Raw genomic sequence first — 27975 nt, 5'->3', positions numbered from 1 at the left:
ATGTTTTTTTTTTTTATATTACAAGTGGTATGTGGTGGTGAAAAGTGTTTTTGAAAAAGTCTTGGTGATCATTGCTCTGTGTAGTGTAGTGCTTGTGTGTAATTATTGAACCTGTTGATGTTCCAATTGATCCATCACATGAACTACATGGATCCTCTAGTCTTCATGGATCCTGCCTGTATCCTGAGCAATTTTGATGACCAGCGTGGGAAGATGAACATCCCCATACAAGGTAGGATTTTATTTAATTAATATGATTGCATTGATTTTTATGATATTAATTAAATGACGCGTATTGTTATCGTAATTATCACGTACTACTCTAAGAGGAGTTTATTTTCAAATGCATTAAAATTTGCAGCTTAAAGCGCAATAACATATTTTATTTTTTTCACATAGTTTTATAGTGTGTCATTTAAAGATTTAGTGCAAGTGTTTTATTTATTTATTAATCTATTTTATGGTAAGTAAATATTTTATCTATCGTTATATAAATTTTTAAATAAAAGTAAATCGCATTGTGCTCGGCAGTGCGCAGGTCAAAAAAAAAAAACAATACTTTGCTGCATTTTCATGTACGACGACCATATCCTCAATGTTTTTTTTAATTCTTGGCAATTCTTGGAAATATAAAATCTATAGATCTTCAGTGACCAAAACATGTGGGTTTATATTTTATATTGTTTAGTGCAGTTATGTGATTTACAATAAATTCTAAACAACAAAATTAAATAAATAATTAAAGTGGATTTTGGTAATTAATAAAATGAACATTGTTGGTGTTGTCTTAAATGTTTAGATAATAATATAAAATTTTTTTGAAAACACCAGCTAAAATTTAAATGATCCTACAATTATTGCAATAAATTTACATAGGTTAGTAGAAAAATATCAACAACACATACTATGTTTTTATTTTTTCAATTCGGAGTTGAATCTTTTTTTTTTTTTTTAGTCATTTTAACATACCAAGTGTTTTATTACTTTTCATCTTAAATTTTTAAATGCTCGCCTTTGTCAACAGGTCTCCCTAATGTTATGGCTACATGAAATATTTTTACGACTTTTTCTTAGTATCAAGCATACTTATCTTTAATTTATTTTTTAATTTATTTTTTATTTTATTTTTTAAACTAATAACTTACTTCAAATGAATGACGTTAAATTTAATGAATTTTTTAATTTTATAAAATTATATTTAAATCATTTTTTAAATTGACTCGTGTTTTTTTCTATTACAGTTTTTAAAAGTCTAGTATTTTTTTATTTAAGAATTAATAAAAATGCCTCCAGTACAAACGAATCCAACACCCGAAGTAACGTGAGTATTTTATAATTCTTTTTTTACATAATAATAACAAATAATCAAATGACTTGTGAAATAATTTAACTGTTAAAAATTATTATTACAGATATCGTAACTTGAATTACACTCTTCTGATTCAAGCACATTCCGCAGAATTCACTGAGGTAATATGATACTTTTTATAATTTTAAACTTTATAAAATTGATCATCATAATATTATTATTATTATTATTTCAGAATGAAATTAGAAATATTTTTGAAAAATATGGCAAAATAAGAAGACTTAAACCAACTTCAAATGGAAAACAAGCTCAATTAACTTATGGAAATTTTTCTGAGGCAGTTGCAGCTCTTCAAGGTGTCCATGATAAACCACCATTAAAATTACAAGTTGATTATTATAAAAAAAACAATGATTTTGTATCACGTTATGGATATACTCAATGTCATATATCTTCGGTTGATCCAAGTAAAAATTCATATCGTGTACGACGAGTCAAGGATGCAAATAATTATAAAAAATTTCATGAAAAGCTACGAGAAGCATCAAATAAATGCTCAGAAACAATTGATGCTGATAAACTTGTTGTTGGTAATATTTATTCAATTATGTATGGTGGAGTTTGGAAAAGAGGTAAAATATTATCAATTAATCCAATTGAAATCGATTTGATTGATGATGGGATAACATTAAAGCCACCATTACAAATAGCTAGCTATAAAAAACTTGGTAAATTAGCAGATAATAGTCCATTTGCAGAACATCTCAAGATAAAAGCCAGTCCAGATGATGAAAAAATAAGTTTACATATTGGAAGTTATGTTGACATAAGAATGATTGGACAGCTTGAAAATATGATTTATGTTGTTAGAAAAAGTGATGAAACAATAAATAAAAAAAAATCTTCTCCATGTCCTGCTGCAATAAAAATAAATAAAAGTATTATTCGAAAAGATAATGATAAAGCTGCCAAAGGAGTTGATATCAAAGTACCAGATGATGAGAAAAAAATAAATAAAGAAAAGAAAAATGATGTAAAGAAAACAAGTGATGAAAAAAATTTAAATATTGAGATAAAAAAAGAACATGAAAATAATATTGATGTGGTGGTTATAGATGATGATGATGATGATAATAATAATGGTGATAATGGTGATAATGGTGATGGTGATGATGATATTATTAGTGTTGCTCAAGAAAATGTTAAAGAAATAGATATAGATATTATTGATGTAGAATCAAGATATAATTTTGAAAATCAGTCAAATGAATCAACAAATATTTTACAGTGTGATATTTGTATTTTTGATTCACTTATAGCTGAAAGTACAAATGAAGTATCAATAAGTCATCAAATAGACTCAACAACAGCAACAGCAGTATTTCAATATAGTGGCAAAGAATCATTTCAATTATTGGATAAATTAAAAGAACATTGTAATAATGTTGTGCAGGGTTATGATAATTATAAACCAAGTATTAATGAATATATTTGTTTTAAACAATCTGGTCATACAAATTGGTATAGAGGAATTGTTTTATCAATAGGAGAATCAATAAAATGTGCATCACTTGATCAAGGTATTGAAACAACAGCTCATAAAATTATACCAGTTCCAGATATGTTTAAAAAATTTCCAGCACTTGCAGTACAATTAAAAACTCATGATAAATTTCCATATTCAATTGGTGATTCAGCTGACTTGTACATTTGTGATATTGATAAAGAATCAAAAACAGTTATTGCTAAATTTACAAATGTGAAAACTAATTCAGGTGTACAAATAAGCCAATGGACACCTTGGATAAATAATGAAAAATCTATTGATAATGCTGCTGCAAAAGTTGCTGAAAAAATACCAACAGCTAGAATTGTACCTTTAAATACACCAAGAGTTGAAAATAGTATTCCAATTGTTCAAGAAATACGTCCATCTATTGTAGAAAAAGAAAATATTGTCATTCCAGTAATTGAAAAATGTAGTTCAACTGCTAATGAAAATCCTGCTCCAAAAATTGATAAAAAAATTACAATTAAAGATTTTAATTTAAAAAATAATAGTCGAGTTGTTGTGCAATCATATCTTGGTACTTCAGTTGTTTGTATAGCAAGCATGGAACTTGATGATATTGTTCTAAAGAAAGAATTAAATCAAAAAATATGTGATACTGCCAAGACGAGTGATTCAATTGATCATCCAAATGTTGGTGATTATGTATTGGCTTGTTACAATGATAATTATTATCGTGCAAAAGTACTCTCAATTCGTAATAAAAAAATAGTTGCTGATTTTATTGATTTTGGTTTAGTTGAAATAATTAAACCTGGTAATATAAAAAAAATGCCTGAATCATTGATGGAACATCCTTCATTGATGAAACAAGTTACATTAAAAAATGTTGATAATAATAAACCAACAAAAGAAGCAGCTAATTATATTAAATCACTTTTTGCCACAGAGGAAATATTAATTTGCAGTTTTGATGATAATTTGCCAGACAAAGTTGAGCTTAAAACTCTTGATAATGAATCAGTTAATGATGAAATTAATAAATTATCGAAAAAATATGATAAAGAAAATATTATTTCTACTATACCAAATCCAAAACCTCAATTAAGACTGAATATCATAAAACGTGAAGAAATAATTGGCAATACTGCAAGAAAAGATGCTAATAAAAGTGAATCATCAAAAGCATCAAAAACAATTGAAGAAAAATCACAATCCGGATCGAGTAAGAGAAAATCAAGTAAAGAAAAAAAATTAACAACAGAATCATCATCATCATCATCATCATCAAAAAGGAAATCACCAACAGAAATATCATCAAGTACAAAATCATCATCATCATCATCATCTTCGAGTACAAAACCATCATCATCATCTTCGAGTACAAAAACATCATCATCATCTTCGAGTACAAAACCATCATCATCATCTTCGAGTACAAAACCATCATCATCATCTTCAAGTACAAAAACATCATCATCATCATCATCATCAAAAAGGAAATTACCAACAGAAATATCATCAAGTACAAAATCATCATCACCATCACCATCATCATCATTATCAACAGAAAAAAGAATAAAATTAACAGAATCATCAAAAAAATGTGAATCAATTAATGATAAAAATAAATCATCAACAAAATCATCATCAAAAGACAAATCACCAGAACCAGTAACAAGTTCAAAAAAACCAATAATTTCTCCAATAGAATCAGTTAAACCACGTAAAGAATGTGGATATTGCGGTAAATTTAATCATGAAACATACGAATGTACCTTTAAAAAAGACAGTGAACGAAGATATAATGAACTTCGTAATCAGGAAATTCGTAGAAGAGGATTTGAACATTATCATGATGGACGTTTATCTGGTCCACCACGATATCCTGATATACGAAGTTATGACCAAACTCAAAGATTATATTTTGATCAATTGCCAGTTTGTCCTCATGAAAGTTGTTCGTCTAATAAATCACAATATGATCCACGTAAAGGTCCAGTTAAACACTGCTATCAGGATTGTCCATTCTCTCAATATTATACACCGATTTACTAGAAGTAAATATGTTCAACTTGTAAATAAATAGAAATTTATCAAGTTAGTTATTTTTTTTTTATTTTACGAATATTGTGGCAATAAATTTTTGTATACTTTGTAATAAAAAAAAATTTATAAAATTAATAATTTTGTATTATATTATTTATTATTTTATTCATTTACTTTTCAATATTTTTTTTTAGCTAATTAAAAGTTAAGGAAAAAAAAAAATTATCACTTGGAAATCACAATTATGATAAATTGCTTGAGTTATTATAAAATTGATAATTAATGCAGGCGATTGCATAATTAATTATTAATTTTCTCTTAAAAAAATATGAATATATACTAATTAAAAATAAGAATTTTAAATTTATCCCATAAAATCATAATTTGATACATCATCAAACTGTTGATTTTGTTGGTTTCCTGGTGCCATTGGTCTTGCAGTCATTTGGCCTCTAGGACCACCCATTTGTTGTTGCATTCCAAGTATTTGTTGTCTATATTGCTGAGGCTGTGGCTAAAATTAAAATACATTTAATATTTAATATTTAATAATTTTTAAATAATTTATTTGATAAACAATATAATAACCTGTTGCAAAAGATGACGAAGACCAGAATTATTTGACATAACAGGTCTCATCATTCTCTGGGTATTTGGTTGTTGTCCAGCCATACCAGGATTTTGAAGTAATCCACGTTGTGCTTGTTGAGCCTGATAATTAATTTAGATAAACAATATTAATAAATACAATTTACAAATAATTTTTTTTTTAAATTAAAATCTTACCTCTAATTGTTGTTTATAGTGATTTTCTTGTTGTTGTGCAACTTCAAGAGTTTGTTGAATCTATAAATAAAATTGCACCAATAATAATTAATAATTGCTGATGATTTTTTTTTTTTTTTTTTTTTGTAACTTACATTAACTTCACATAATTGAGATTTATATTGTGCTTCTTGTTGTTGGGCAGCTTCAAGTGTCTGTCTTAATTGTTGAATTTTCATTAAATTTTGTTGTCTTGCTAATTCCAAATCATCAGCAAATGGTGCTCTTTGTTGGCCCATCATTCCACCTTGATTATTAACTTGTTGCTGTTGCATTGCAGCCTTCGAAAAAAAAATAACATGTCATTTAAAAATATTTTTAAATAAGTATACCTATATTTTTTTAATAAAAAAAAAATTAATACCTGCATGTTCATTTGTCCTTGTGGACCTGGTGCCATAACTTGTGGTGGATTATTTGGAGCAACAACATTTTGTGTTATTTGTCCACCTCCCATTGCCATGGTATTTGTTTGTGACATCATTATACCCTGAGCAATTCCAGGTGCTGGTAATGATCCAGGTATATTATTTGCTGGACCAGCTCCTCCCTGTGGAAACATCTATTTTGCTTTATTCACAACACTCTGTATCAATTGTTTATTTATTAAATCAGAAAATTAATTTACCTGTCCTTGACGCATTAATTGTTGTGTTGATTTTTGATGTTGTATAACTTTTCTTAAACGATCAACAAATGCTGTTTGATCATTTGGTATAAAACCAAGAAATGTACGTTTTTCAACAGTATATAATAATATTAATACTTTAATATCACATGTTGCAGTTGATGAAGTTGATGTAAAATGTACACAACCAGCCTAAAAAAATAATTAATAAATAATTAGGATAATTATTTTAAATATATTTATATTTTGTGTAAACTTACAAATCCTGTACTCATAACTTTAATTAATGAATCAAGTGCTTCACATGGTGTTGGATGAAATAATACTGATTTTGAATTTTTTAAATAAGCACCACCAATACTACCAATTAATTGTTTTGGCATTAATTGCATTATTAATTTTTGTGGCCATGAATCAGCTTTTAATTCAGGCTCACCATCTTTTCTATTAACTGATACTTGACAAGGTACTTGTTTTGTTTGTTTTTGTGCATCATTTTGATGTTTACTTTTTTCAATCCATTCAAGTAAACCCTGCCAAATTGTTGGTCTTTCTCTTTGTGGCTGTTGTTGTTGCTGCTGTTGTTGTTGTTGAACAATTTGTTGTCCAGGTACATTACCCTGTTGTTGTTGTTGTTGTTGTACAACATTAACTGGTTGTTGTCCAGGATGTGTTACTTGTTGTTGTTGTGGTACTGAATTAACAATTGATGGTGGTTGTGATACAGCAACAGTTTGTTGAACTTGAGTTGGAATTGTTTGACTAACACTTGATACAGTAAGTTGTCCAGGTTGTAATTGTTGTTGATTTTGATTTACAACTTGATTTTGAGCTTGTTGTTGTGCTTGCATTGCCTGTACTTGCTGAGCTTGACGTACTTGTTGTTGTTGCTGCTGTTGTTGCTGCTGCTGTTGTTGTTGTAATTGCATTGATAATTGTGATTGTTGTCCTTGTTGCTGTTGTTGTTGTACTTGCTGTTGGTTTTGTTGTACTTGTTGCTGCTGTTGTGGATTACCACCCATAACAGGACCACCTTGATTAAATGGTATATTAACATTTAAACCATGTGATGATGGTGGCTGTGTTAATTGAGCAATAAGTGCACTTCCTTGATTATTATTTTGTACATTTGTACCAGGTGCTATAAATGGAGTTCTCCATCTAGCTGGTGTACCACGTGGATGATAATTTGGTGGTGCTGTTAATTGTGGATTAAATGGTGGTCTACCTGGATTTAATTGTCCAACATTCATTGGTGTTGGTACTGATTGTAATGGATTTATATTTGCTGGTGTTTGATTACGGAAGTTTGGATTTTGTTGTTGCTGTTGTTGTTGTTGTTGTTGTTGCTGTGATTGTTGTATATTTTGTACAACTGTATTTGTATTTGGACTATCATGACTTTGTAATGGACTCAATGGTATTTGTTGTGTATTTGTATTTGTTTGATGTACAGTACCACCAATTGTTGGACTAACTGGACGTTCTTTTAAATTATAATTTCTTAATAATACTAAATGTCTTGGATCTTTAGCATAATTTTTAGTTTGTGATGTTTGTAAATCACCACCAGCTTTATCAAATAATTTAAATAATGCTGGTATTTTACGTGGTGATAAAATTGATAAACTAATATGATTATCTTGAAATAATGCTGCAAGACTTTCTATAGAATGTCCAGCAAATTTATATGTTTCTTGTACAACAGTTTGATATGGTGGTGAATTACAAACAAGTATACAATGTTTTTGTGTTGCTGTTGATGGATCACGACGTATTTGAAGATCTTCAAAACATAATAATGCTGTTGCAAGACCCTCAGCAATATTTGCATGTGATTCACCTTTACCACCAACCATTTCAAGATGATCCAAAGTTAATAATAGCTTGTGAGGATTTGAAAATGGACCAAGTGTTGATGTACATGGTGCTGGTAAACAATCTGATGCATGATAAATAACAACACCATAAAGTGTTGTACTACTTTCTGCTGCATATTCAAGATCTTCAATGTTACCTTGACTAAAATATTCCAATGTTGGAATAAGATAATTTGTTTTAAGGTCATTTAAATAAGCTCCATTAACAGCTGTTCCTTCAATGACAAATATTACATCTGCTTGTATACCATGTTCATTTGTAACTCCAGAAACCATTTTTATAATTAATTCCTCTAATATTATCTAAAAATTTTAAATTAATTAATTTGTATTATTTTGTTTGTGTGAAGATTATTTTATTTAACCTACTTGACAAGTTGATGTACTTTTTCAATTATACTGTGGGCAAAACAATGCAAAATTATGTATACTTATAACAATTGACATGTAATATTAGAAGGTTAAGTTGATTTTTAATTTAAGCAAAAAATATTAAGGTCAATTTCCACAGTATTTTTATTATTATATTTATAATTTATATAGGTATAAATTTTTTATTATTTAAACATTGATAATATATATCTACATTTTATTTTTTTTTTTTTATAAAAATTTTATTAATTAATTAATTAACAATCAACAATGAGTTATTAACATTTCATTTAAATTTTCGCGGCATTTTTAAAATGAGAGGTACTGATATTACCGACAAATGGCGGCTTTTTTTTTTTTTTTTTTCTGTCTCTTTCTCTCCCCCCGCTAATGTCGATGGTCCATATGTATCAATTACCCCTCGATCCCCTGTTGTGCCCCACTCTCATCGACACTTTTAAGAGCGGCACTTTCATCTAATAATTTTTTAAACCCGCCTGCCGCCATATTGGCGCGTATTTACAACCGTTGAAGTGCGTTGGAGGAACACCAAGAGAAAGACGACCACTTTTCTAGTGATCGTGACTGAGGCATCAGTCGTTAAATACTCGATTACTCGTTTGCACTCGTTCGCTTCCAAGTTTAATAGCCGTGTCGTTATCATTCACGAAAAAAAATCTAAAATTATAATAAAACGTAAGTAATTAATTTTTTAATACTTTTAATTTAGCTATTTTATTATCTAATTTAATTATTTTAAATACTACTTTCTTTTGTCTTGACCCTTTGTACAAGAAAAAAAAAAAAAAAAAAAATTTCCTTTGTTCAGAATCAAAGCCCGGTAATTTATTGAATTTTTATATTTTAATTATTTTATATAAATTCATTTAATTAACAATTCAACAACTAATTACAATTTTTATTTATTTTATTTATTAATTTTCTGTTTTTCCTGGTAAATTTTAATAAATAATTTTTTTTTAATCTTTGTGTTATAATATAAAATGACGTCATTTTTTTAAAATTAATATCAAGTGATTATTTAAATAATAAATTGTTAATTAATTATATTTATATTAAATTTTTTTTTTTTTTTTTTTTTTTTTTTTTTTTTTTTTCTCTTTCATAAACGTTTATTTTATTTTTTTTTTTTGTTTTGTTTTTTGTTTTTTTTTTTTTTCTCTCTCCGGTGTGTTGTGTTGTGACCAGTAGATAAAAAAATTTCCGAGAATCGTGCGTAAATATCCTTCCCCTATAACGGTCCTCCTTTGTTCCACACGTGTTAATTTTATTTTTTTATTTTCCAGGCAATTTCATAAAAAAAGGACAGAGGAAAATTAACACAATTCAGAATGGCCACTTTTAACAGAACCAATCGGTAAAAATTATTTAATTAATTAAAAATTGAAAAAAATAATAATAATAATCATTTTAATTAACAAATAATCTATAATCTTTTTTTTTTTTCTCTGTTACAGACCCAACGAGGAGAATACATTATACGTCAGCGATCTTCCTGATGAACTTAATGAGGTAATTAAAAAAATTAAAAATTTAATTAAAAAAGAAAAAAAAAACATAAATAAAACAATCAATCAAAATATTAATCTATATGTATTTTTATTTTTTATTTTTACAGGATGGCATCCATAAATTATTTAAAGATTATGGCAGAATAACAGCAATTGTTGCACCAAGTGATGCAAAATATGCTTTTATATCTTATGGAACATTTGCTGAAGCTGAAGCAGCAATTCGTGCATTGGACAACAAAGCACCACTTTATCTTCAAGTGTCATTTCGTCGTAAAAAACAAGATGCACAAACTAATGGACATATAAATAGTATATCTAATGATCGTCCAGCATTTGATTATCGTCATATGGCACCAGCACCACAATTGATGCAACATTTTAATGGTGGACAACCAAGACCAGAATTATTTCAAATGCATATACAACCAACAATTAATTCACCACAATTTCGTTCATTTGTACAACCAGCATTATTACCAACACCATCACCAATACCAGCACTATCACAACCATCAAATGGATTTTTTCAATATACACCATTGGAATTACAATATGCTGAACGTAATGATCTTTGGTCACGTGGATCATTGACTATTGATACAGCTGGACGTAGACATGTCACAATGGGTCGTGGTTATACACGTTATCATATACCAGATCCACATCCAAGTGTTGAAGAACAAGCATCTAAAGTATCAGAAATACGTCGTCATGGATCATATCAATTTCATCAAGATCGTCAACATGAAAAAATTGGCAGATGTTTGGCTTGTGGTAAATATTGTATACAAACATGTGCATCATGCAATAAACATTATTGTAATCGTGAATGTCAAGCTACTGATTGGCCACGTCATAGAATTACTGATTGTAATTTACCAGTATTAAACAATTTACCAGGTGGTCTTGATTCATTATTTACACCACTAACACCATTAACACCTGGTGATAATAATAATGAACATACAAGATTAACTAAATCACGATCAGTTCATCCACCACCACCAATGAGAAAACCAAAACAAGCTATTAATGATCATCATTTTAGTGGTGATATTATTAAAAAATCTGAATCATTAAATACTGGTGCTAAAAAAACAACTGGTGGAAGTATTGAAGAAATTTCAATTGATGATTTTAATAATGACAAGATATTGATTGATGATTCAATAAAAACATCTCTTGAACCTGTTGAAGAAACATCAACTACTTCTGCTGCTGCTGTTGCGACTGCTGGTGGTGGTGATAATGATAAAAAAACTGTTGTCATTGAAAAACCAGAAAAAAAATTATCAACACCAAAAATTGATAATAATGTCAAAGTGGTTAATGTTGAAGTACCTAAAAAACTTGAAAAAATATCTGAAGTTAAAACACCATCACCACCACCACCATCATCATCAGCTGCTAAACAAAATAAAGCAAATATTATTGATGAACCAGACTTTGAATTTCCAGTATCAAAAATGAATGATTTAATACCAAAAACAGAATTTATTGAATGTGTAATAAGTCATGTTGCAACACCAGGTCATTTATTTGCTGTACAAAGATTTTGTGATGTTGAAGCAATCAATAATTTGATGATTGAATTAAATGAAAATGCATCAACATTAAAACAAATTAAAAATCCAGAGTGTGATAAAATATATGGTGTTAAATTTGCAAATATATGGCACAGAGGACAAGTTGTTACAGTTGAACCATTGACTGTTGAATACATTGATTATGGTGCAACTGAACCAATTACTGATGGTCAACTTCTTGATCTTGGTGAATATGCTGATATACCAAGATTTTCAGTTCATGTTCGTTTACCAAGAGAATCAGTTGAAGAATATAAATTATTGGAAGTTGATAGTATTATAGTTATTAAAATGGTTGCATCTGATCCAGAGGATGATATTATTGATGTTATTGTTAAACCAGATGGTATTCAACATATTGTTAAATCAATTGAAACATTAACTGTTGAAATACCAAAAGATACAAGTCCAACAAGTGTCATAACATTAGTTAGTGTTGGTTTGGAAATAGTAGCTATTATTAGTGAAAAAATTGATGATAAAAGTGCCATTGGAATATTGGCATTTGATGCTGTTAATGAATCATATGAAAAACTCATTGAACCATTAAGAATTGAGTGTGATAAAGCAGCACAAACATCAACTGGCTACAAAGCAGCTGTCAATGATTTTGTGTGCTTTCAAAAACAAGATGATCCAACTTATTGGCTTCGTGGCATTATTTTATCAACACAAGATGATGGTACAATTAAAGTTGCATCAATTGATGAGGGTCTTGTTGTTGTACCAACAAAAATAATACCAACTCCAAATTTATTCAAAGACATTCCAATGTATGCTGTTAAATTAAATGCTAAAAATAAATTTTCATTTGTTAATGAAGAAGCTGTTGGTATCAAAATATCAAGTATCAATTCAACAGTTGTTGAAGGTTTATCATTAGAAGGCAATGAAACTATTGAAATAACCAAATGGACACCTTGGGAATCAACATTATTGATGCAGTCAATTGATTCAACAACAATTCCAACCATAAATATTAAAAATAATAGTCAAGTTATTATTCAATGTCATCGTGGTCCATCAGTTGTTTATTTAAGAAGTTTAGACACTGATGAAGTTGAAAGAAGTAATCGTTTAATTCAAGATGTTGCAAAAGCATCACAAACAGCATTGAAATTAACAAAACCACCAGCTGATGGTGATTATCTTCTTGCTCAATTTATTGATGAAAACTTTTATCGTGCACAAGTACTTGCTGTTGATGGTGATAAAATAAAAATAGTTTATGTTGATTATGGAAATATTGAGATAACTGGTATTAGTCAATTGAGAATAATGCCACAATCATTGATAAAATGTCCACAATGTATTGCCAAAGCAACATTAAAAAGTATTAAAACAAGTGAACCAACAAAAGAAGCATCTGATTATCTTGCTAATCTTGCTGGTACTGAAGAAGTTTTAAAATGTACATATGATGTTTCATTGATGGATGGTGTTGACTTGAAAACATTAAAAGATGAAAGTATTAATGATAAAATTAATGAATTAATGACACCAACATGGGAAAAAAAAGTTGCCACAACATCATTAACAACAACAGATGCAATAACAACACCAAGTTTATTTTTATCTGAAATTGAAATGACAAAACTTGGTGAAATTGGTGAAACAAAAGAATGTATTTTAATTCATATTCTTGAGTCTGGATCAAAATATGTGTTTGCACCACATGATCCAGTATTACTTTCTCAAATGATGACAATGCCTGAAAGTATCAAACAGTATTGTGATAAAAATACAGAACAATATGTACCAAGACTTGGTGAATTGTGTTTATCACTTTATGAAGATGGCAATTGGTACAGAGGATGTTGTGTCAATACCAGTGCTGAACCTGATGCAGCCTTAATATTATTTTTGGACTATGGCAATATGGCACATGTTAAATATGTTGATATTAGAAAAATGGTTACTGACTTTTTACAACCACCTGCAATTGGTATCATTTGTAATGTCGATTTTTCAGTTAATGAACAAAAGTCACCACAAGTTATTGCAAAGTTGGATGAATTTTTGGTGCCAAATGAAATGTATAAAATAAAAATTTTAAACATTGATGAAGATTCTGAATACAGCATTGAACTACCAGATGCTAAAAATATTCTTGTTCAAGCTGGACTTTTGCGATAAATAATATTAATTTTGTTTTTTTCGCTATTATTTTTCTATTTTGATTTTTTTGATATTATTATTTTTAGATTATTAACCATATATCATGTTTTACGTTTTTTTTTTTTAAGAAGATGATAACAAAGATTGTTTAATTTTTTTTTTTTTTTCTCATTTTACTTGATGTAAAATATTACTTTTTTTTTTTTTTCTTTATGATTAAAATTTCATTATCATTGACAATTATTGTCATTTAAATAATTTCATTAAAAATACTTTTTACAGATTTTTCATGTCTGTAATTTAATTATGGTTAAAAAAAATATTTGTGCCTTTTTTTTATATAAAAATAAATAAATATATCTATAATTTAAATAACATTGTAATGGATTTAATTATTTTAGCCTATTATTTTCAGGTCTATTTTATCTAGAGAATTTGGCATGTTTTGTCTTCAAGATATTTGTTTTTAAAATGTTTTTCTTCTGCTTGGACCTAAAAAACTACAAATAAATTTAGCAATCATAGAAAGATAATTTAATATGGCTCTCGTTTGTGTGTCTCCAAGAAAACCGATAAATAGTTGTTGGATACACCGTATGGCGTATGGTACCACAAATTTTCTCTGATTTTCTCGAATAACACTAATACACTGTAGCACACATACACATGACACCAGACACATGTTCACACATGTTTGTTATTACATCATACTATATGTGACACTACATTTAAGCCATTTCTGTCATATCTCAAATTTACTACATTGTTTTAATAGTCATTACACTTTGTTTTGTATCTTGATTTGAATATCTTTTAATTATAAAATTTTACTACAATCTTGTAGCAACTATAATTGATAATATAATCTATAGTTGTATAATGTGATACTCTTGGTTATAAAACAAAATATAACTAATGTTGATTGATATTTTACGTTACTCATTTGTTGATAATGTATTGTAAATACTGACATCATTGAATAACTTAATATAATAAAATGTTAATTAATAATTCAGAGTCATATAATAACAAACATGTTAGAACACAAAACAAGTTCTGTTAAAACTAATATATTTGCAAATCAATGAGTCAAAAATGGCACTATTAAATAGCCTTGAACTGTTGGCAACTCTTGGTATCTAATTTTGATCCTTCTAACCTTTTTACTTACTCTTGTAAACCACGTGTAAATTGATAAATATTTTACAATAAAATTGATCAACATGGGGGGACCAAAACAATCAGATTGTTTAAAAAAAAAAAAGGTTAGTAAATTTGTATTAATGACTTTTGAACATGTGTTAATTGTTTATTGTACACTATTGTTGATAATAATTAATAAAATTATTTTATTTCAGGTTAATAATAACAAAGTAATTAAAAAAAAAGAAAAACAAAATTTCTCAAAAAACTCTAAAGCTGTAACAAGTGCTAGTGGTGGTGGTGGTGGTGAACAAAGACAGGTAAAATATTGTTGTTTTTAATATTTATAAAATTATTCATGATTATTAATTGTTATTTATTTAAAGATACCAGTTCCAAATCATCGCAAAAATGCATTAGAAGAAAATTGGATAAAAATAATAACACCAATTGTTGAACATTTGTCTCTACAAATAATGGTAACACCTCGCTTTACACTAATAAAATTACGTACTGGACCAGAAACAACAGATATTGCTAATATACAAAAAGCTGAAGATTTTATTCGTGCATTTTTACTTGGTTTTGATATTAATGATGCAATTGCACTTATTCGTCTTGATGATTTATTTGTTGAATCATTTCAAGTTCAAGATGTTAAACCATTAAAAGGTGATCATTTATCACGTGCAATTGGTCGTTTAGCTGGTGAAAAAGGAAAAATGAAACATTCAATTGAAAATCAAACTCAAACACGTATTGTACTTGCTGATGCTAAAATACATATTCTAGGATCATTTCAAAATATTCAGCTTGCTAGAAGAGTTATTTGTAATTTAATTCTTGGTGCTCCAATATCAAAAGTTACTGGACAATTGAGAAATTTATCTAAACGTAAATAAAAATATTAAAATAACTTTGATAATTTTTTACTTTGTTTATTATTTTTTTTCAACAATTTATATTGTTAATTGCTTGTCTTGAATTAAATTTATAAAATAACAAAATGAATTAATTTATAATATGTATATATTTTCTTTTTTTTTACCAAAAAAATTGATAAACCTAGTTCAATTAATTGAGGTCTAGTAATAAAATAAAATTAATTAAATAATAATTTTTTTTAAATTGTTAAAATTGCGCATTGATTTTCAGCGCATTTTGCAAATTCAACAGGTTTTAAGTTGTAATGTAGGCTTAAGTAACAGTTTGCAAATTGGCGGTATTGTGTTGTGTTGGTGTGTGTTTTTCACAGTATTTTCCACACACACAGCAGTTTTATATATCGTTTTTTTTTTTTTTTTTATATCATATCTCAACATATCTCAATCCAGCACTGATCCAGACGCCATTGTATGCCGTATGGCTAAAGATTGGAAAATAAATAATATACCGGTTATAATATTAACCGGTCTTTGTGCTTTTATTTTATCAATAAACTATAATTTTACGTAAATATTAATTGACAATTAAGTTAGTTAAGTTGAATAATGATGATGGCTACATTGACACAATCTCCATCACAAGAATCAGAATACTTTGGAGCTGATATTATGAGTGAAATATCAAATAATGTGTAAGTACAAATTGTTTATATTACTCAATTATTATAAATTCAATTTTTTTATAATTACATAAATTTTTTGCTACTAATTAATTATTGGTTTTATCTATTATCATCTATTTTTTTTTTTTTTTGCACCGTCATTTTATTGGCATTGTTATTATTTTTAAGGTTATAGTTGATATTTTTTTTTTTAACAAAAATTAAAAAACAAATTATTCAATCACATTAAATAATAGCTATTATTTGTATTAAAAAAAAAAAAGGATCCTGAAGAGGAAAATACAATATTATCTATATGGACAAGAGATTAATAATTTGTTAGTACTTTTTTTTTTTTTTGTTTTGTTTTTATCATTATTTATTTATAACCATGTTTTTTTTATTTTATTTTCTAGTCCTGGATGGAATGATTTGATTGATACCGTTATGCCACGTGATGATAAAGTTGGTATTCAACAATACATGAGTACAGAACAATACATTGATCAAATGCCAATGCCACCACCATATCATGGCAATAGCAATATACCATTAACTTATATACCCAGCAGAGATGATTATCCTGGTGATAGAAATTTTGAAGTTATATTGAGCAATGATGTCACTGGAGCAAATTGCATGGTAAGTATTTTTGCTGTCATTAAAATAAATACCAATTTTCAAGAATAATAAAAATATAAATTTAAATTGTCATTAAAAATTAATAATTAAATGATTTTTCTGTTATTTTTTTTTTACAGTTTTCTGCTGCATTGGGTAAAGTATTTATAAATACTGATCAAACTCTTCCAATTCGTTTTAAATGGAAAGCAACATCAACTAGTGTTTATTTACGTGGTATGATTGTATATTCAAATGATCAATATCGTGCTGAACCAATAACACGTTGTTTAAATCATCAAAGTGAAGATACTCGTTCAAATAGAAATATTAATCCATCAATGATTGATCATGTTGTACGTTGTACAGATCCACAAACAGTATATGCTGAGCTTAATAATCATAAATGTATTATTGTACCACTTGGTACACCACAACATGGTTGTGATTATGTACATCTTGCATTTAAATTTTATTGTAAAAATTCATGTGTTGGTGGTATGAATCGTCGTTGTACTGGTGTTGTATTTACACTTGAGGATGATGATGGTAATGTATTGGGACGTAGATTTTTACCAGTACGTGTTTGTTCATGTCCAAAACGTGATAAAGAAAAAGAAGAAGAAGGTGTATATAAAAAAACAAATAAACAATTAGTGCAAACAGCTAAAAAAAGAAAAATTACACCTAAAATACAATGTTCAGCTGGTAAAAGACCCATGTCAACAATGACAACAACAATGACACATTTAATACCAGCACAAATTGATAATCGTGAATTTAATTTAACTGTTAGAGTTTTGGGAAGAGATAATGCAATTGCAACATTAAAAGCAGCACATGGTGCAATGTCAAGTTCAGCAACTACAACTGAACAATTTGCACCATTTAAGCCATATCTTAGAGATATAGAAAAACACATTGAACAACTACAATAATTTAAAAATAATATTAACCAGTTTTTTTTTTTTTAATTTACTCTTGACATTTATTTTTATCAATAAGTATATATTCAAAAAATATTAACGTCTACTTTGCTCGTCGTTTTTTTTTGTTTTCCTTCATTCTTTTTTTTTTTTTTTTTTTCATATATATCTAAGGTAAAAGTAAATGGCAATTTAATTTGTGATTTATCCCAACTGATAAATAATCAGTTAATTAGTTTTAACTTTTTTTTTACTTAAAATTAAGAAACTTGTAATTTTTAAAAATGAAAACAAACCTTGATACATTTAATAATAAAAAAGAAAGAAAAAAAAAAAAAAAAACACTGGTATAATTTTATATTTCAATAGGATTATCAAATATTATTTCAAGATCAATTGAATTAATGCAAAGTGCATTTGGTATTGGAGCTAAATTAATTGCATCAAGTGAGTTTGTTGTTGTTTCATGAATTTTAACAATTTGTTTTCGTAATTTTACTTCAGTTCCATCACTACCCCATCCATATAAAATCCATTCTCTGTCTGGTCCAGTTCCAGTCACCCAGGCAACTTCATCTTCATACTAAATTGATGATAAATTAAATAATTAATAAAAATTTAAAATAAATTTATCAAGCTCTAATTAATAATTAATAAAAAAAACAATTACTTGAAAAAAAAATATTTCATCTTCATAATGTAATATGTACATTGAATCACTTCCAAATGGTAGAGGAATTGGAATCGTTGCTTTTTTATCATAAAAATGTACTTGTGGTGCAATATGAATTCTTCCAAGATGTTCAACAAGTTCATTATAATTAATTGGTTCACGACAATTTGTTTTTCTTGATAATGGACATGGAAATGACGTTATAATAATATTATTTGTATTTGTATTTGTATTGTTATTTGTATTATTAACTGATTCAGTTGATCCACCCCATGTTGGTGTTTGTGGTACACTTAAATGTCCAGATGATGTTGCAATATAACTATTAATATTTTCATTAATTCTCATTGATTCACTACGTGTTATACATAGTTCACCAGTACTTGCTGATTTTGTTCTGTCATGTTGACATAATTCACCAAGTCTTCTGTATGCACCTGGTGATTCATCTTGTGTTCTTTGATTATTTTCAACAATTGTTACAAGATTTTCAGCTGATACTGCTTTTTCAAATCCACCTTAAATAATAAAACAAATATTTAATTTAATAATGTATTAAAAATTTTATTTTTAAAAAGTTATCTTTAAAAAGTTTTTTTTTTTTTACCAAGTAATAATCTAGCAAGTGATGGTTTATTTTTTCCACGTAAATTATGATTTTTTTTACCATCTAAAATATCAAATTTTTTAGCCATTTTACCAAATAATTTTTCTCTCAATGATAAATTAACTTGTGTTTGATTTTGTCCAATTTTAGTATCTTCAAATGCTTCACGTATATGACGTTGTACTTCATCAGCAACAAGACATCTACCTTGTCCAAGTCTAACACGACAAACTGGACAACGTGGAGTTTTTGAACGACAACCAGAACATAATATATGTCCATGTACACATTGTGATATTGGTGATATTGCTGTTTCAAGACATACTGGACATTCAAGTGTACGTACTGTACCAGATACAGCTTTTGCTAATTTTCTAACAAGTGTTGGTAATGGTCCAGATAATGCTGCACCATCATCACATGTATCTTGATAATTATTTTGTTCAGTATTACGCCAAACTTGAAGATTAATTATTGTTCCAGGTTCTTTTTTAATTAATGATGCTATTTCTTTAACACGAAGACCAACAACATCAATTCCATCAATTTCCAATAGACAATCACCAGATCTATCAGTTAATATATAATTATAAATTTCAAATTGAAAAAAAAAAAAAAAACAATATTTTAAAAATATTACCTCAAGCCAGAAAAATCAGCAACACTTGCTGGCTCAACATATCCAACCCAAGGATATGGATCCCATTTTGATCTTGTTACATGAAAACCACATGATTTTTTTTCATCATCATCAAGTCTCAAGACAATTGATGTTCTACATGTTATGTAAACACCACTTTCAACTTCATTTGGAGATGTCATTATTACTTTTATACCACCAGCTTCTGTGAGTACTCTTGTTCTTTCTAAATTTTCCATTTTTTTTATTCAAAATTTAAAAAACACAATTAATAATTTATTAAGTATAACAACAAATTTAATAATGTTTTCTTGATGATTGTCAATGCAAAAATGGTCAAATATTATTTAAATTTATATTTTTTTAAAATTATTTTAATCCTACCTTCAGACAATTTACTTGATTATTCAAGGACACAGATTATCAAGGATCAGTGAAAGTAAAAGTATAACTTGTTTTTAATTTTAATATATATATTTAAAAAATATATTCATTCTTCTTGGATTCTTTTTTTTTTTTTTTTTTTAACACTTTGTTTTTATTTATTAAAAATATTTTTTTTTTTATTTTTTTTTTTTTTACATACTTGACGTTGTGAGAATTTGAAAAGAACTGATTTTTTTTTTTTGAAATGATTTTGTGCAAAATGTCAATAATTATGTGAGTCAACTTTTTTTTTCTTTAAAAAAAAAAAAAAAAAAACAGTTGTTTACCTTCACCTGATTTTTTTTTAACGATAAAAATCAACCTTGCCATTGATTTTACTCTTTTTTATATTTCAAGGAATCAATGAAAAATTAATTGTTTTTCATTTAGATATAAATAAATATCAATATATACTTATTTTACAATTTAAACGCATTCATACAGAAAAAAAAAAAAATAATAATAATTTTATTGTGCTTTATTTTATCTTAAAATTATTTGAAATTAAATATATTAAAAATCTCAAATTTATGAGGATTTATCAATGATCAATAACATCCAGATGGAATGTTTATTATTTAAAAATTTTCTTCAAGAAAAAAAAAATAATATTATATACATTTTCTTGAAGAAAATAAAAAAACAAAAATTATTTGTAGAGTATGTTTAGACATTCATTGAGTGTATGAACAGTTGTGTGTGCTATTGCTTTCAATGTTAATAAATCTGGATCCAAATAGAGACTTGATGATTCAATAATTAATGACAATGCTTGTGTTTGTCTATCAACTCTATTTAATTGTTCACGACATGTTGCAAATGCATCAAGTACATCAAGTTTTGATACTGGATTACGTGATGATAATGGTGGATGACTACTTGCAATTGCTCTTGTATACATTTCAGTAACAGCACGTAATTTATCAACCCATTCTTGTCTTGCTCTTGCATCTGTTGCTCGTAATTTAATCATGTCACCTTTGATTGATTAATTAAAAAAAAGAAGGAATATTAGCTACATCTTTTTGTTGTTGTTGTTGTTGGTGATGATGATGATTTTTGATTTAGACTTACCAGTTGCTGAATTAACAGTAAATGTATTTGAATCTTCATCACTTGGTGCAATAACAGCACCAGCAAGATATATTGAACATCTTGGTCTTTGATTTTTTTCTGTTTCACTTAAAAAATAATGTAGTTCTCCAGTTTCTGGACTCAATATAAACCATCTGTATTGCCATCCTTTCATTGCATTTGTATATTTATGCAAAAGACCCTCATATGGATAACGAATTTGTGAATTCATATTTATTTTTGTCACGATGGATTTATCAGCTTTTGTAAATATATAATGACAGTTGTTTGTTTACTTTTTTTTGCTTTTTTTTTTTTCTGTTATTAATATGTCAATTTTGAGGTTACTGGCTGACTTTCATTTGCCAACAGTTGTTAAGTTAAAATTATCCGCGCCATTTTGACATACAAATTTAAGCGGTTTAATTCAAAAAAAAAAAAATAATAATTAATATTGCTCTTTTATCTATCTATATAATGAGACTAGATTTAAATAAATAATTTAAAAAAATGACTATTTCTCAAATAACGCAGTTTCTTGAAAACTACCATAGCTACCATAGATAAAAATACAGTAGCTGTGTTTATAAAAACAAATTATAATGAGAAATAAATTTAATTTTTTTTAAACATTTTAATCAGCTGAAACTTTAACAGACAATATGAAATAATTGAATATATTAAACAACAATTATGTTTGAATAAATATAAATTTATTTTAACAGTTTACAATATTTTTGTTAATTTTAATATAACATTTTTGGAAGATTACTTGCTGATTATACCAGCATCAATTTAAATTTTATCAATATCCTGATGATTGAATTGTAGTTTTATCTGATGGTATATTATTTTTATTTACTATACTCTTTTTTCATATATTATGATTTTATAAAATATAAACTTTTGACTTATTACCATTGATAATTAATCATTAAAACCAAAAACATTTACTCCCACATTTCCAACATTGATGACAATCGTCAGTATTGTTACATTTAGTTTGGGTTTTGAAATTAGTGTTGCCCCATCTTCTAGACCAGCACCACATTTCTAATACACCTGCACATTTTGTCCAACATTTTCCTTCGTCACATCCCCAGGTCGCGGGACACTTATATAATCTTCTGTCGAGGTCGTATCTTTTGACACGTTCATTTAAAGTTTTATTATAATAATTATGTGGTAATGAATTTACACAAAAAAGTGTACTCAAACCAAAAACTATCATTAATACCAATATTAATATGTTTTTCATCTGAAATTAATTATTTTAAAAAAATTTAAAATATAACAAAATAGTTGAATACTTTTAATTTTATATATGAATTATATTATATTATATTAAACTTACTTTATTTAAGTTGGATATTTTTTTATTTTTTCACAAGTTAATTCGAAAAATTGATTATAAATATATTGTGAAAATGATAATTTTTCAATTCATTATATACTCGAAGAGCATCAGCCATTATGAATAATTAAATTTTAAAAATTACAAACGAAAATTAGAGTGCTTTGTAATTATGATAAAAAAAAATAATGAAAATAATTGTAAATTTTTAAAATTCAATTGGTCATAATTGCTAATGTCCTTCGAGTATATAATGAATTGAAAAATTATTGACGAAAATAATTATTGTTAATTAGCTGATAAAATTTTTTTATTGCATCAACACAAACATAATGAAACATATTTTTTTAAAATTTTATATTTTATTATTTCTATTATATGGGGTATTTTATATAAAATCAGAAAGCAATGATTATTATTTAGGTCAATTTTTTACGATATGATAAAAATACCAAAACAAATTTCAATTGAAAATATTTTAATATTTTTTTAAATACATTTATATTTTCATTGATTCATTGCTTTGAATTATTTTTGAATAATTTATCTTCCATATTAAATGAAATGCAAATTTAATAGCAAGTAACTGAAAAATTAAAATTAAAAAAAAGTTGAAAGCTTTTTAAAAAATAATTCTATTTAATAAAGTAATGATATATCGAAAAGATTCGCAGGATCGACCTAAATAATAATAATTTCTTTCTGGTTTTTTATAAAATGCCTCATATCCTTTAATTATAATAGGAATATAATAACAGATAAAGTATTTAAATAACAAAAAAAATATTGAATGTTGAATATTCACAATTATTTTCATTATTTTTTTTTTTAATCATAATTATACAATGCACTATATGTTTATTGAATGTTAATTAATTTAATTTAATACCATATGTGTCATTCAAGTTTCTATTATTAAAATTCATGGAAATTAATTCAGATGATGATGATGATGATTGTTTTTTAAATTTTCGTTTTTGTATTATTAAACTTTTTAATTTTGTTAATTTTTTCTTTTTATTTTTGTGGCTTATTTTTTATTATTTATTTACAAAAACTAATGTAATAATTATGCTTATGTCATTTAAATTTATATTATAAAATAATATTCGTTGTTGATGATGATGATGATGATGATTATATTTTTTCATCTTTTTTATCATAAATTGTTTGCCATGTTAATCCATTACCACGTGGTGAATGTGTTGATGGCAATAAAACACACAACCAACTGTGTTGTTTTAGGCCTAAAAAAATTTTCCAATTTTCTAAAATACCAAAATCATATGGATTTTGATATATTTTACCTTGTTTATTATATTTATCAATTTCTTTTGAATTAATTCTAGCTTCAATACTTGTTTCACCATTTGTTATTAATTTACCATGCCACCATATTAAACCAACAAGTATAAATAAACCAGTAACACATATTAAACCAGCAAATATTATTAATCTTCTTCTTGTTTCTTTAATTTTAATTTTATATTCATGTTTAGCTATTTCATCAAGTTCTTCATGACTTAAATGATCCATCATTTCAGTAACTGGTATTATTTCAAAATTATTATTAATTTTAACTGGATGACCATCAAGTTCTTGTTCATAATCTGGAAATATTTCTTGATATGCTATTTCAACACCAAATATCATAATAAATATTATTCCAATAGCAGTAAATATCATGTATAAAAAAAAATGACGATGATTATAATGTCCAACACAATTATTTAACCATGGACAATGATGATCCATTTTTAATACACATTTTTGACATATTGAACAATGATGTGTACGTGGTGGTTTTGGTTTTATACATTTTTTACAAATACTAACTGCTTCTGGTATAAGACCACCCTCTGGTGGATTACCAGCTGGTACTTTAACACCCATATAATAATGAAATAATACATTTATCAATAACCAATGACCAATTATTAATAATATTATTGTTATTGATGGACTTTTTTCCCACCAATATGGTATACCAATGTAATATGCTGTATAAATCATCAATCCAGTTAATGATAATAACATAACAATTAATATCTGTAAATTAATCAACATCATCATTAGGTATGTTATTTAAATAATTCATTTATTTCAAGTTTATCAATACTTACTGGACCAATTACTCCAGTAAAATTTTCAACAAACCAAAATATTGGCTCCAAGGCAATATCACAAGCATAATTCCAGCTTATAAAATCATTGTAAAATAATGATGCTATTATTAATTTTAATCTCCACCATTTTTTATTTAAATACATCCACATAATTGATCTGAAATTTTGTTTTATTAATTAACAAAAAAATATAAATGTATTTATTTATTTATTTTTTTGTACTTACACAAGTGTTTTTGGTGACTTAAAAATTGACCAGTGTATTTTTGCCATTATTTTTATTTATGTTAATTTAATTTAACACACAAATATTATTATTAATTATTATTAATTATTAATTACACTATAGTTATTTTATTCATTGCTTTTTTTTTTTCTTGTTATCATTTTTTGTTTAAAATTTAAATTATAAATAAATATATATTTGTTTATTGATATTTGTTGATGAACGTTGTTATTAGATAGTAGACTTGTTTGTTTACATTGTCTCTCTCTCTCTTTTAAACATGGCGGAACAAAAATGGAGTTGGCGCTGAAAACAGTAAAATTTAAATAGACAAATCCTAGAAGTAGATATAAAAAAAAAAATTTTTTTTAAATTAGTAATTAAAAATGCAAAAGTATGAGTGCCTAAGGTTAACCCGTTACAAACTTGAAAGGGCTCAACAGGTGAAAGAAGACCAACATATAGAAAGATTAAGCATAAGCTACATCTTTTCCTTTACGTCAACCCGCCCGAAGGCGTGACGTACCCCCCTGCACTCCGAGTGATGATATAAAATTGTTTCTTCTATATATAGAAACGATTAGCGACTTCACCACATGTGAGAAAGCTTTTTTTTTGGCCATCTACTAGTCATTTGCATAACTAATTACATATTGAATTTATTGTTTTTTTTTTTTGTTTACTTAATAATGTTCAAGATGTTTAAAAAACAATTGAATAGTTATTTTTATTTTAATCTAAAATTATATAATGTCATTTTGACAGCTAAAAAAACTTATTTGGAATTTATTTTTTTAAATTATTGTTAAAAAATTAAATTTATTTTTGATATGACAAATTTTTTGTAAATATATTTTATATTAATTCTCGTTTTATAATAAATCAAAATCTTCAAGTTAATAATTAGTTGAATAATTAAAATAATTATAAATAATCATGAGCAAAGTGAGCAATAAAAATATCATAAAATTTGTTAAATTTGTTAAATATAAATGATTGTTTTTTTTTCTAGCAAAGAGAATGCATCAGTATTCATATTGGTCAAGCTGGTGTACAAATGGGTTCAACATGCTGGGAATTGTATTGTCTGGAGCATAAAATTCAACCAAATGGACAAATTGAAGATAATCGTGAACCAGAATTAGATGATGATGGTATTGAAACATTTTTTGTTCATCCATCAACTGGAAAATTTGTTCCACGTGCAATAATGGTTGATTTGGAACCATCTGTTATTTCTGAATTTAGAAATTCAAAACATCAAGGTTTATTTCATCCTGATCAATTGATATCTGGCAAAGAAGATGCAGCAAATAATTTTGCACGTGGTTATTATACTGTTGGTCAAAAATTACTTGAAAAAGTTTACGAAAAAATAAGGTAAATAATTATTTAATTTGACAAAAAAACAAATTATAAAATTGATTTAATTAATTTCAAGAATCATTGCTGAAAATTGTCATGGACTGATGGGTTTTTTAATATTTCATTCACTTGGTGGAGGTATGTATTATTTCAACTTTTCAACAACAAACTTAACACAAGACATAAACAAAAAATAATTATATAAACTATAATTACTTGACAAAATAAAATAGGAACTGGTTCAGGTTTTTATTCATTATTAATGGAAACACTTTGTCGTCAATATCCTAAAAAAAGTATTCTTGAATTTACAATATCACCATCACCAACAATAAGTACAGCTGTTGTTGAACCATACAATGCAATATTATCAACATCATCAACACTTGATGATTCAATATGTTCATTTATGGTTGACAATGAAGCACTTTATGATGTTTGTCGTCGTAAATTAGGTCTAGATCGTCCAAATTATTCAAGTTTAAATCGTCTTATAAGCCAAGTAGTTTTATTTATTTATATTGACATTATTTATCATATAAATTATTTATTTTATATTATTAACATTATATAAAAAATATAGGTTGTTTCATCAATAACAGCAAGCATGAGATTTAATGGAGCATTAAATGTTGATTTATCAGAATTTCAAACAAATTTAGTACCATATCCAAGAATACATTTTCCCATTTGTGCATATGCACCTGTATCAAGTACAGCTCAAGTTGATCACAACACAATGACTGTTGCTGAATTAACAACTGAATGTTTTGAACCAAATAATTTGTTAGCTAAATGTGACACAATGTCTGGAAAATACATGTACATATTTTAGAATAATTAATATGTTTTTTTTTTAAATTAATCAAGTATTTATTTTTGTATTATTCAAGGGCATGCTGTTTGTTGTATCGAGGTGATGTTGTTCCAAAAGACGTTAATTTTGCAATAGCATATATTAAACAAAAAAAATCAATTCAATTTGTTGACTGGTCACCAACTGGTTTCAAGGTAAATTAATAATAATAAATGAAAATAATTTTTTTTAAATATGTTAATGATGTTTTCTTTTTTGAATTAAAGGTTGGTATAAATTGTCAGCCACCAACAGCAATACCAAATGGTGAAATAGCACAAGTACAAAGAGCTGTTGCAATGCTCAGTAATACAACAGCAATTGTTGATGTTTGGTCACGATTAAATCGTCAATTTAATTTAATGTATAAAAAACGTGCTTTTGTACATTGGTATCAGAGTGAAGGAATGGAGCTTGATGAATTTGGTGAAGCTAGAGAAAATCTTTCAGCTCTTGAACTTGATTATTCCGAAATTTATCAAAATCTTGAGGAAGAAATTGATGAGGAAGAAATTTAAGCATTATTTTTTTTATTTTAATTATTTTTTTTAATAGCATTTTTACAATAACGAGAAAAACA

At 26.6% G+C, this 27975-nt stretch overlaps 9 protein-coding genes across 15 annotated transcripts in view; 4 read left to right on the top strand and 5 right to left on the bottom strand.

The window, feature by feature from the left end:
- LOC122854153 (fibrillin-2-like) overlaps positions 1-27975 on the bottom strand; it is a 222327-nt gene that overhangs the window by 32986 nt on the left and 161366 nt on the right. The window lies entirely within an intron of this gene.
- On the top strand, positions 41-27953 carry LOC122854140 (tubulin alpha-4 chain-like). 3 transcript variants are annotated; one of them, XM_044154574.1, is made up of 7 exons: positions 41-232; positions 26187-26554; positions 26616-26677; positions 26773-27041; positions 27123-27361; positions 27433-27550; positions 27623-27953. In XM_044154574.1, the coding sequence occupies exons 2-7, from the start codon at positions 26232-26234 to the stop codon at positions 27911-27913; spliced, it is 1302 nt and encodes a 433-aa protein (XP_044010509.1). In that variant the 5' UTR covers positions 41-232; positions 26187-26231; the 3' UTR covers positions 27914-27953. The 3 variants fall into 3 exon arrangements, with proteins under 3 accessions (XP_044010509.1, XP_044010508.1, XP_044010506.1); XM_044154573.1 differs by lacking the exon at positions 41-232 and adding an exon at positions 20067-20175; XM_044154571.1 differs by lacking the exon at positions 41-232 and adding an exon at positions 25879-26119.
- On the bottom strand, positions 4921-8660 carry LOC122854125 (mediator of RNA polymerase II transcription subunit 25). 2 transcript variants are annotated; one of them, XM_044154547.1, is made up of 8 exons: positions 8571-8660; positions 6582-8504; positions 6322-6513; positions 6058-6255; positions 5789-5974; positions 5655-5714; positions 5457-5579; positions 4921-5382 (listed from the first exon to the last, which is right to left on the bottom strand). In XM_044154547.1, the coding sequence occupies exons 2-8, from the start codon at positions 8475-8477 to the stop codon at positions 5233-5235; spliced, it is 2805 nt and encodes a 934-aa protein (XP_044010482.1). In that variant the 5' UTR covers positions 8478-8504; positions 8571-8660; the 3' UTR covers positions 4921-5232. The 2 variants fall into 2 exon arrangements, with proteins under 2 accessions (XP_044010482.1, XP_044010483.1); XM_044154548.1 differs by having other exon boundaries at positions 5159-5376.
- Positions 9079-14189, top strand: LOC122854122. Its single transcript, XM_044154539.1, has 4 exons — positions 9079-9269; positions 9881-9951; positions 10052-10106; positions 10213-14189. The coding sequence occupies exons 2-4, from the start codon at positions 9926-9928 to the stop codon at positions 13828-13830; spliced, it is 3699 nt and encodes a 1232-aa protein (XP_044010474.1). The 5' UTR covers positions 9079-9269; positions 9881-9925; the 3' UTR covers positions 13831-14189.
- On the top strand, positions 15036-15857 carry LOC122853672 (RNA-binding protein pno1-like). The gene is made up of 3 exons (XM_044154087.1): positions 15036-15126; positions 15232-15275; positions 15342-15857. The coding sequence occupies exons 1-3, from the start codon at positions 15036-15038 to the stop codon at positions 15855-15857; spliced, it is 651 nt and encodes a 216-aa protein (XP_044010022.1).
- On the top strand, positions 16274-18340 carry LOC122854147 (cellular tumor antigen p53). Its single transcript, XM_044154581.1, has 3 exons — positions 16274-16531; positions 16918-17143; positions 17263-18340. The coding sequence occupies exons 1-3, from the start codon at positions 16446-16448 to the stop codon at positions 18058-18060; spliced, it is 1110 nt and encodes a 369-aa protein (XP_044010516.1). The 5' UTR covers positions 16274-16445; the 3' UTR covers positions 18061-18340.
- LOC122854138 lies at positions 18384-20308 on the bottom strand. The gene is made up of 4 exons (XM_044154569.1): positions 19969-20308; positions 19329-19897; positions 18719-19239; positions 18384-18631 (listed from the first exon to the last, which is right to left on the bottom strand). Exons 1-4 carry the CDS (start codon positions 20205-20207, stop codon positions 18404-18406), a joined length of 1557 nt encoding a protein of 518 aa, XP_044010504.1. The 5' UTR covers positions 20208-20308; the 3' UTR covers positions 18384-18403.
- On the bottom strand, positions 20998-21793 carry LOC122854164 (oxysterol-binding protein-related protein 11). The gene is made up of 2 exons (XM_044154605.1): positions 21469-21793; positions 20998-21372 (listed from the first exon to the last, which is right to left on the bottom strand). The coding sequence occupies exons 1-2, from the start codon at positions 21698-21700 to the stop codon at positions 21044-21046; spliced, it is 561 nt and encodes a 186-aa protein (XP_044010540.1). The 5' UTR covers positions 21701-21793; the 3' UTR covers positions 20998-21043.
- Positions 23609-25446, bottom strand: LOC122854145 (palmitoyltransferase ZDHHC16A). 2 transcript variants are annotated; one of them, XM_044154579.1, is made up of 3 exons: positions 25175-25446; positions 24946-25105; positions 23609-24871 (listed from the first exon to the last, which is right to left on the bottom strand). In XM_044154579.1, the coding sequence occupies exons 1-3, from the start codon at positions 25219-25221 to the stop codon at positions 23960-23962; spliced, it is 1119 nt and encodes a 372-aa protein (XP_044010514.1). In that variant the 5' UTR covers positions 25222-25446; the 3' UTR covers positions 23609-23959. The 2 variants fall into 2 exon arrangements, with proteins under 2 accessions (XP_044010514.1, XP_044010515.1); XM_044154580.1 differs by lacking the exon at positions 25175-25446 and having other exon boundaries at positions 23903-24871; positions 24980-25061.

This window comes from Aphidius gifuensis, linkage group LG4, assembly GCF_014905175.1.
Source record: "Aphidius gifuensis isolate YNYX2018 linkage group LG4, ASM1490517v1, whole genome shotgun sequence".
In the NCBI taxonomy this organism is placed as follows: domain Eukaryota; kingdom Metazoa; phylum Arthropoda; class Insecta; order Hymenoptera; family Braconidae; genus Aphidius; species Aphidius gifuensis.
The sequence above is the reverse complement of the archived record's forward strand: the minus strand, read 5'-3'. Positions and strand labels throughout refer to the sequence as shown.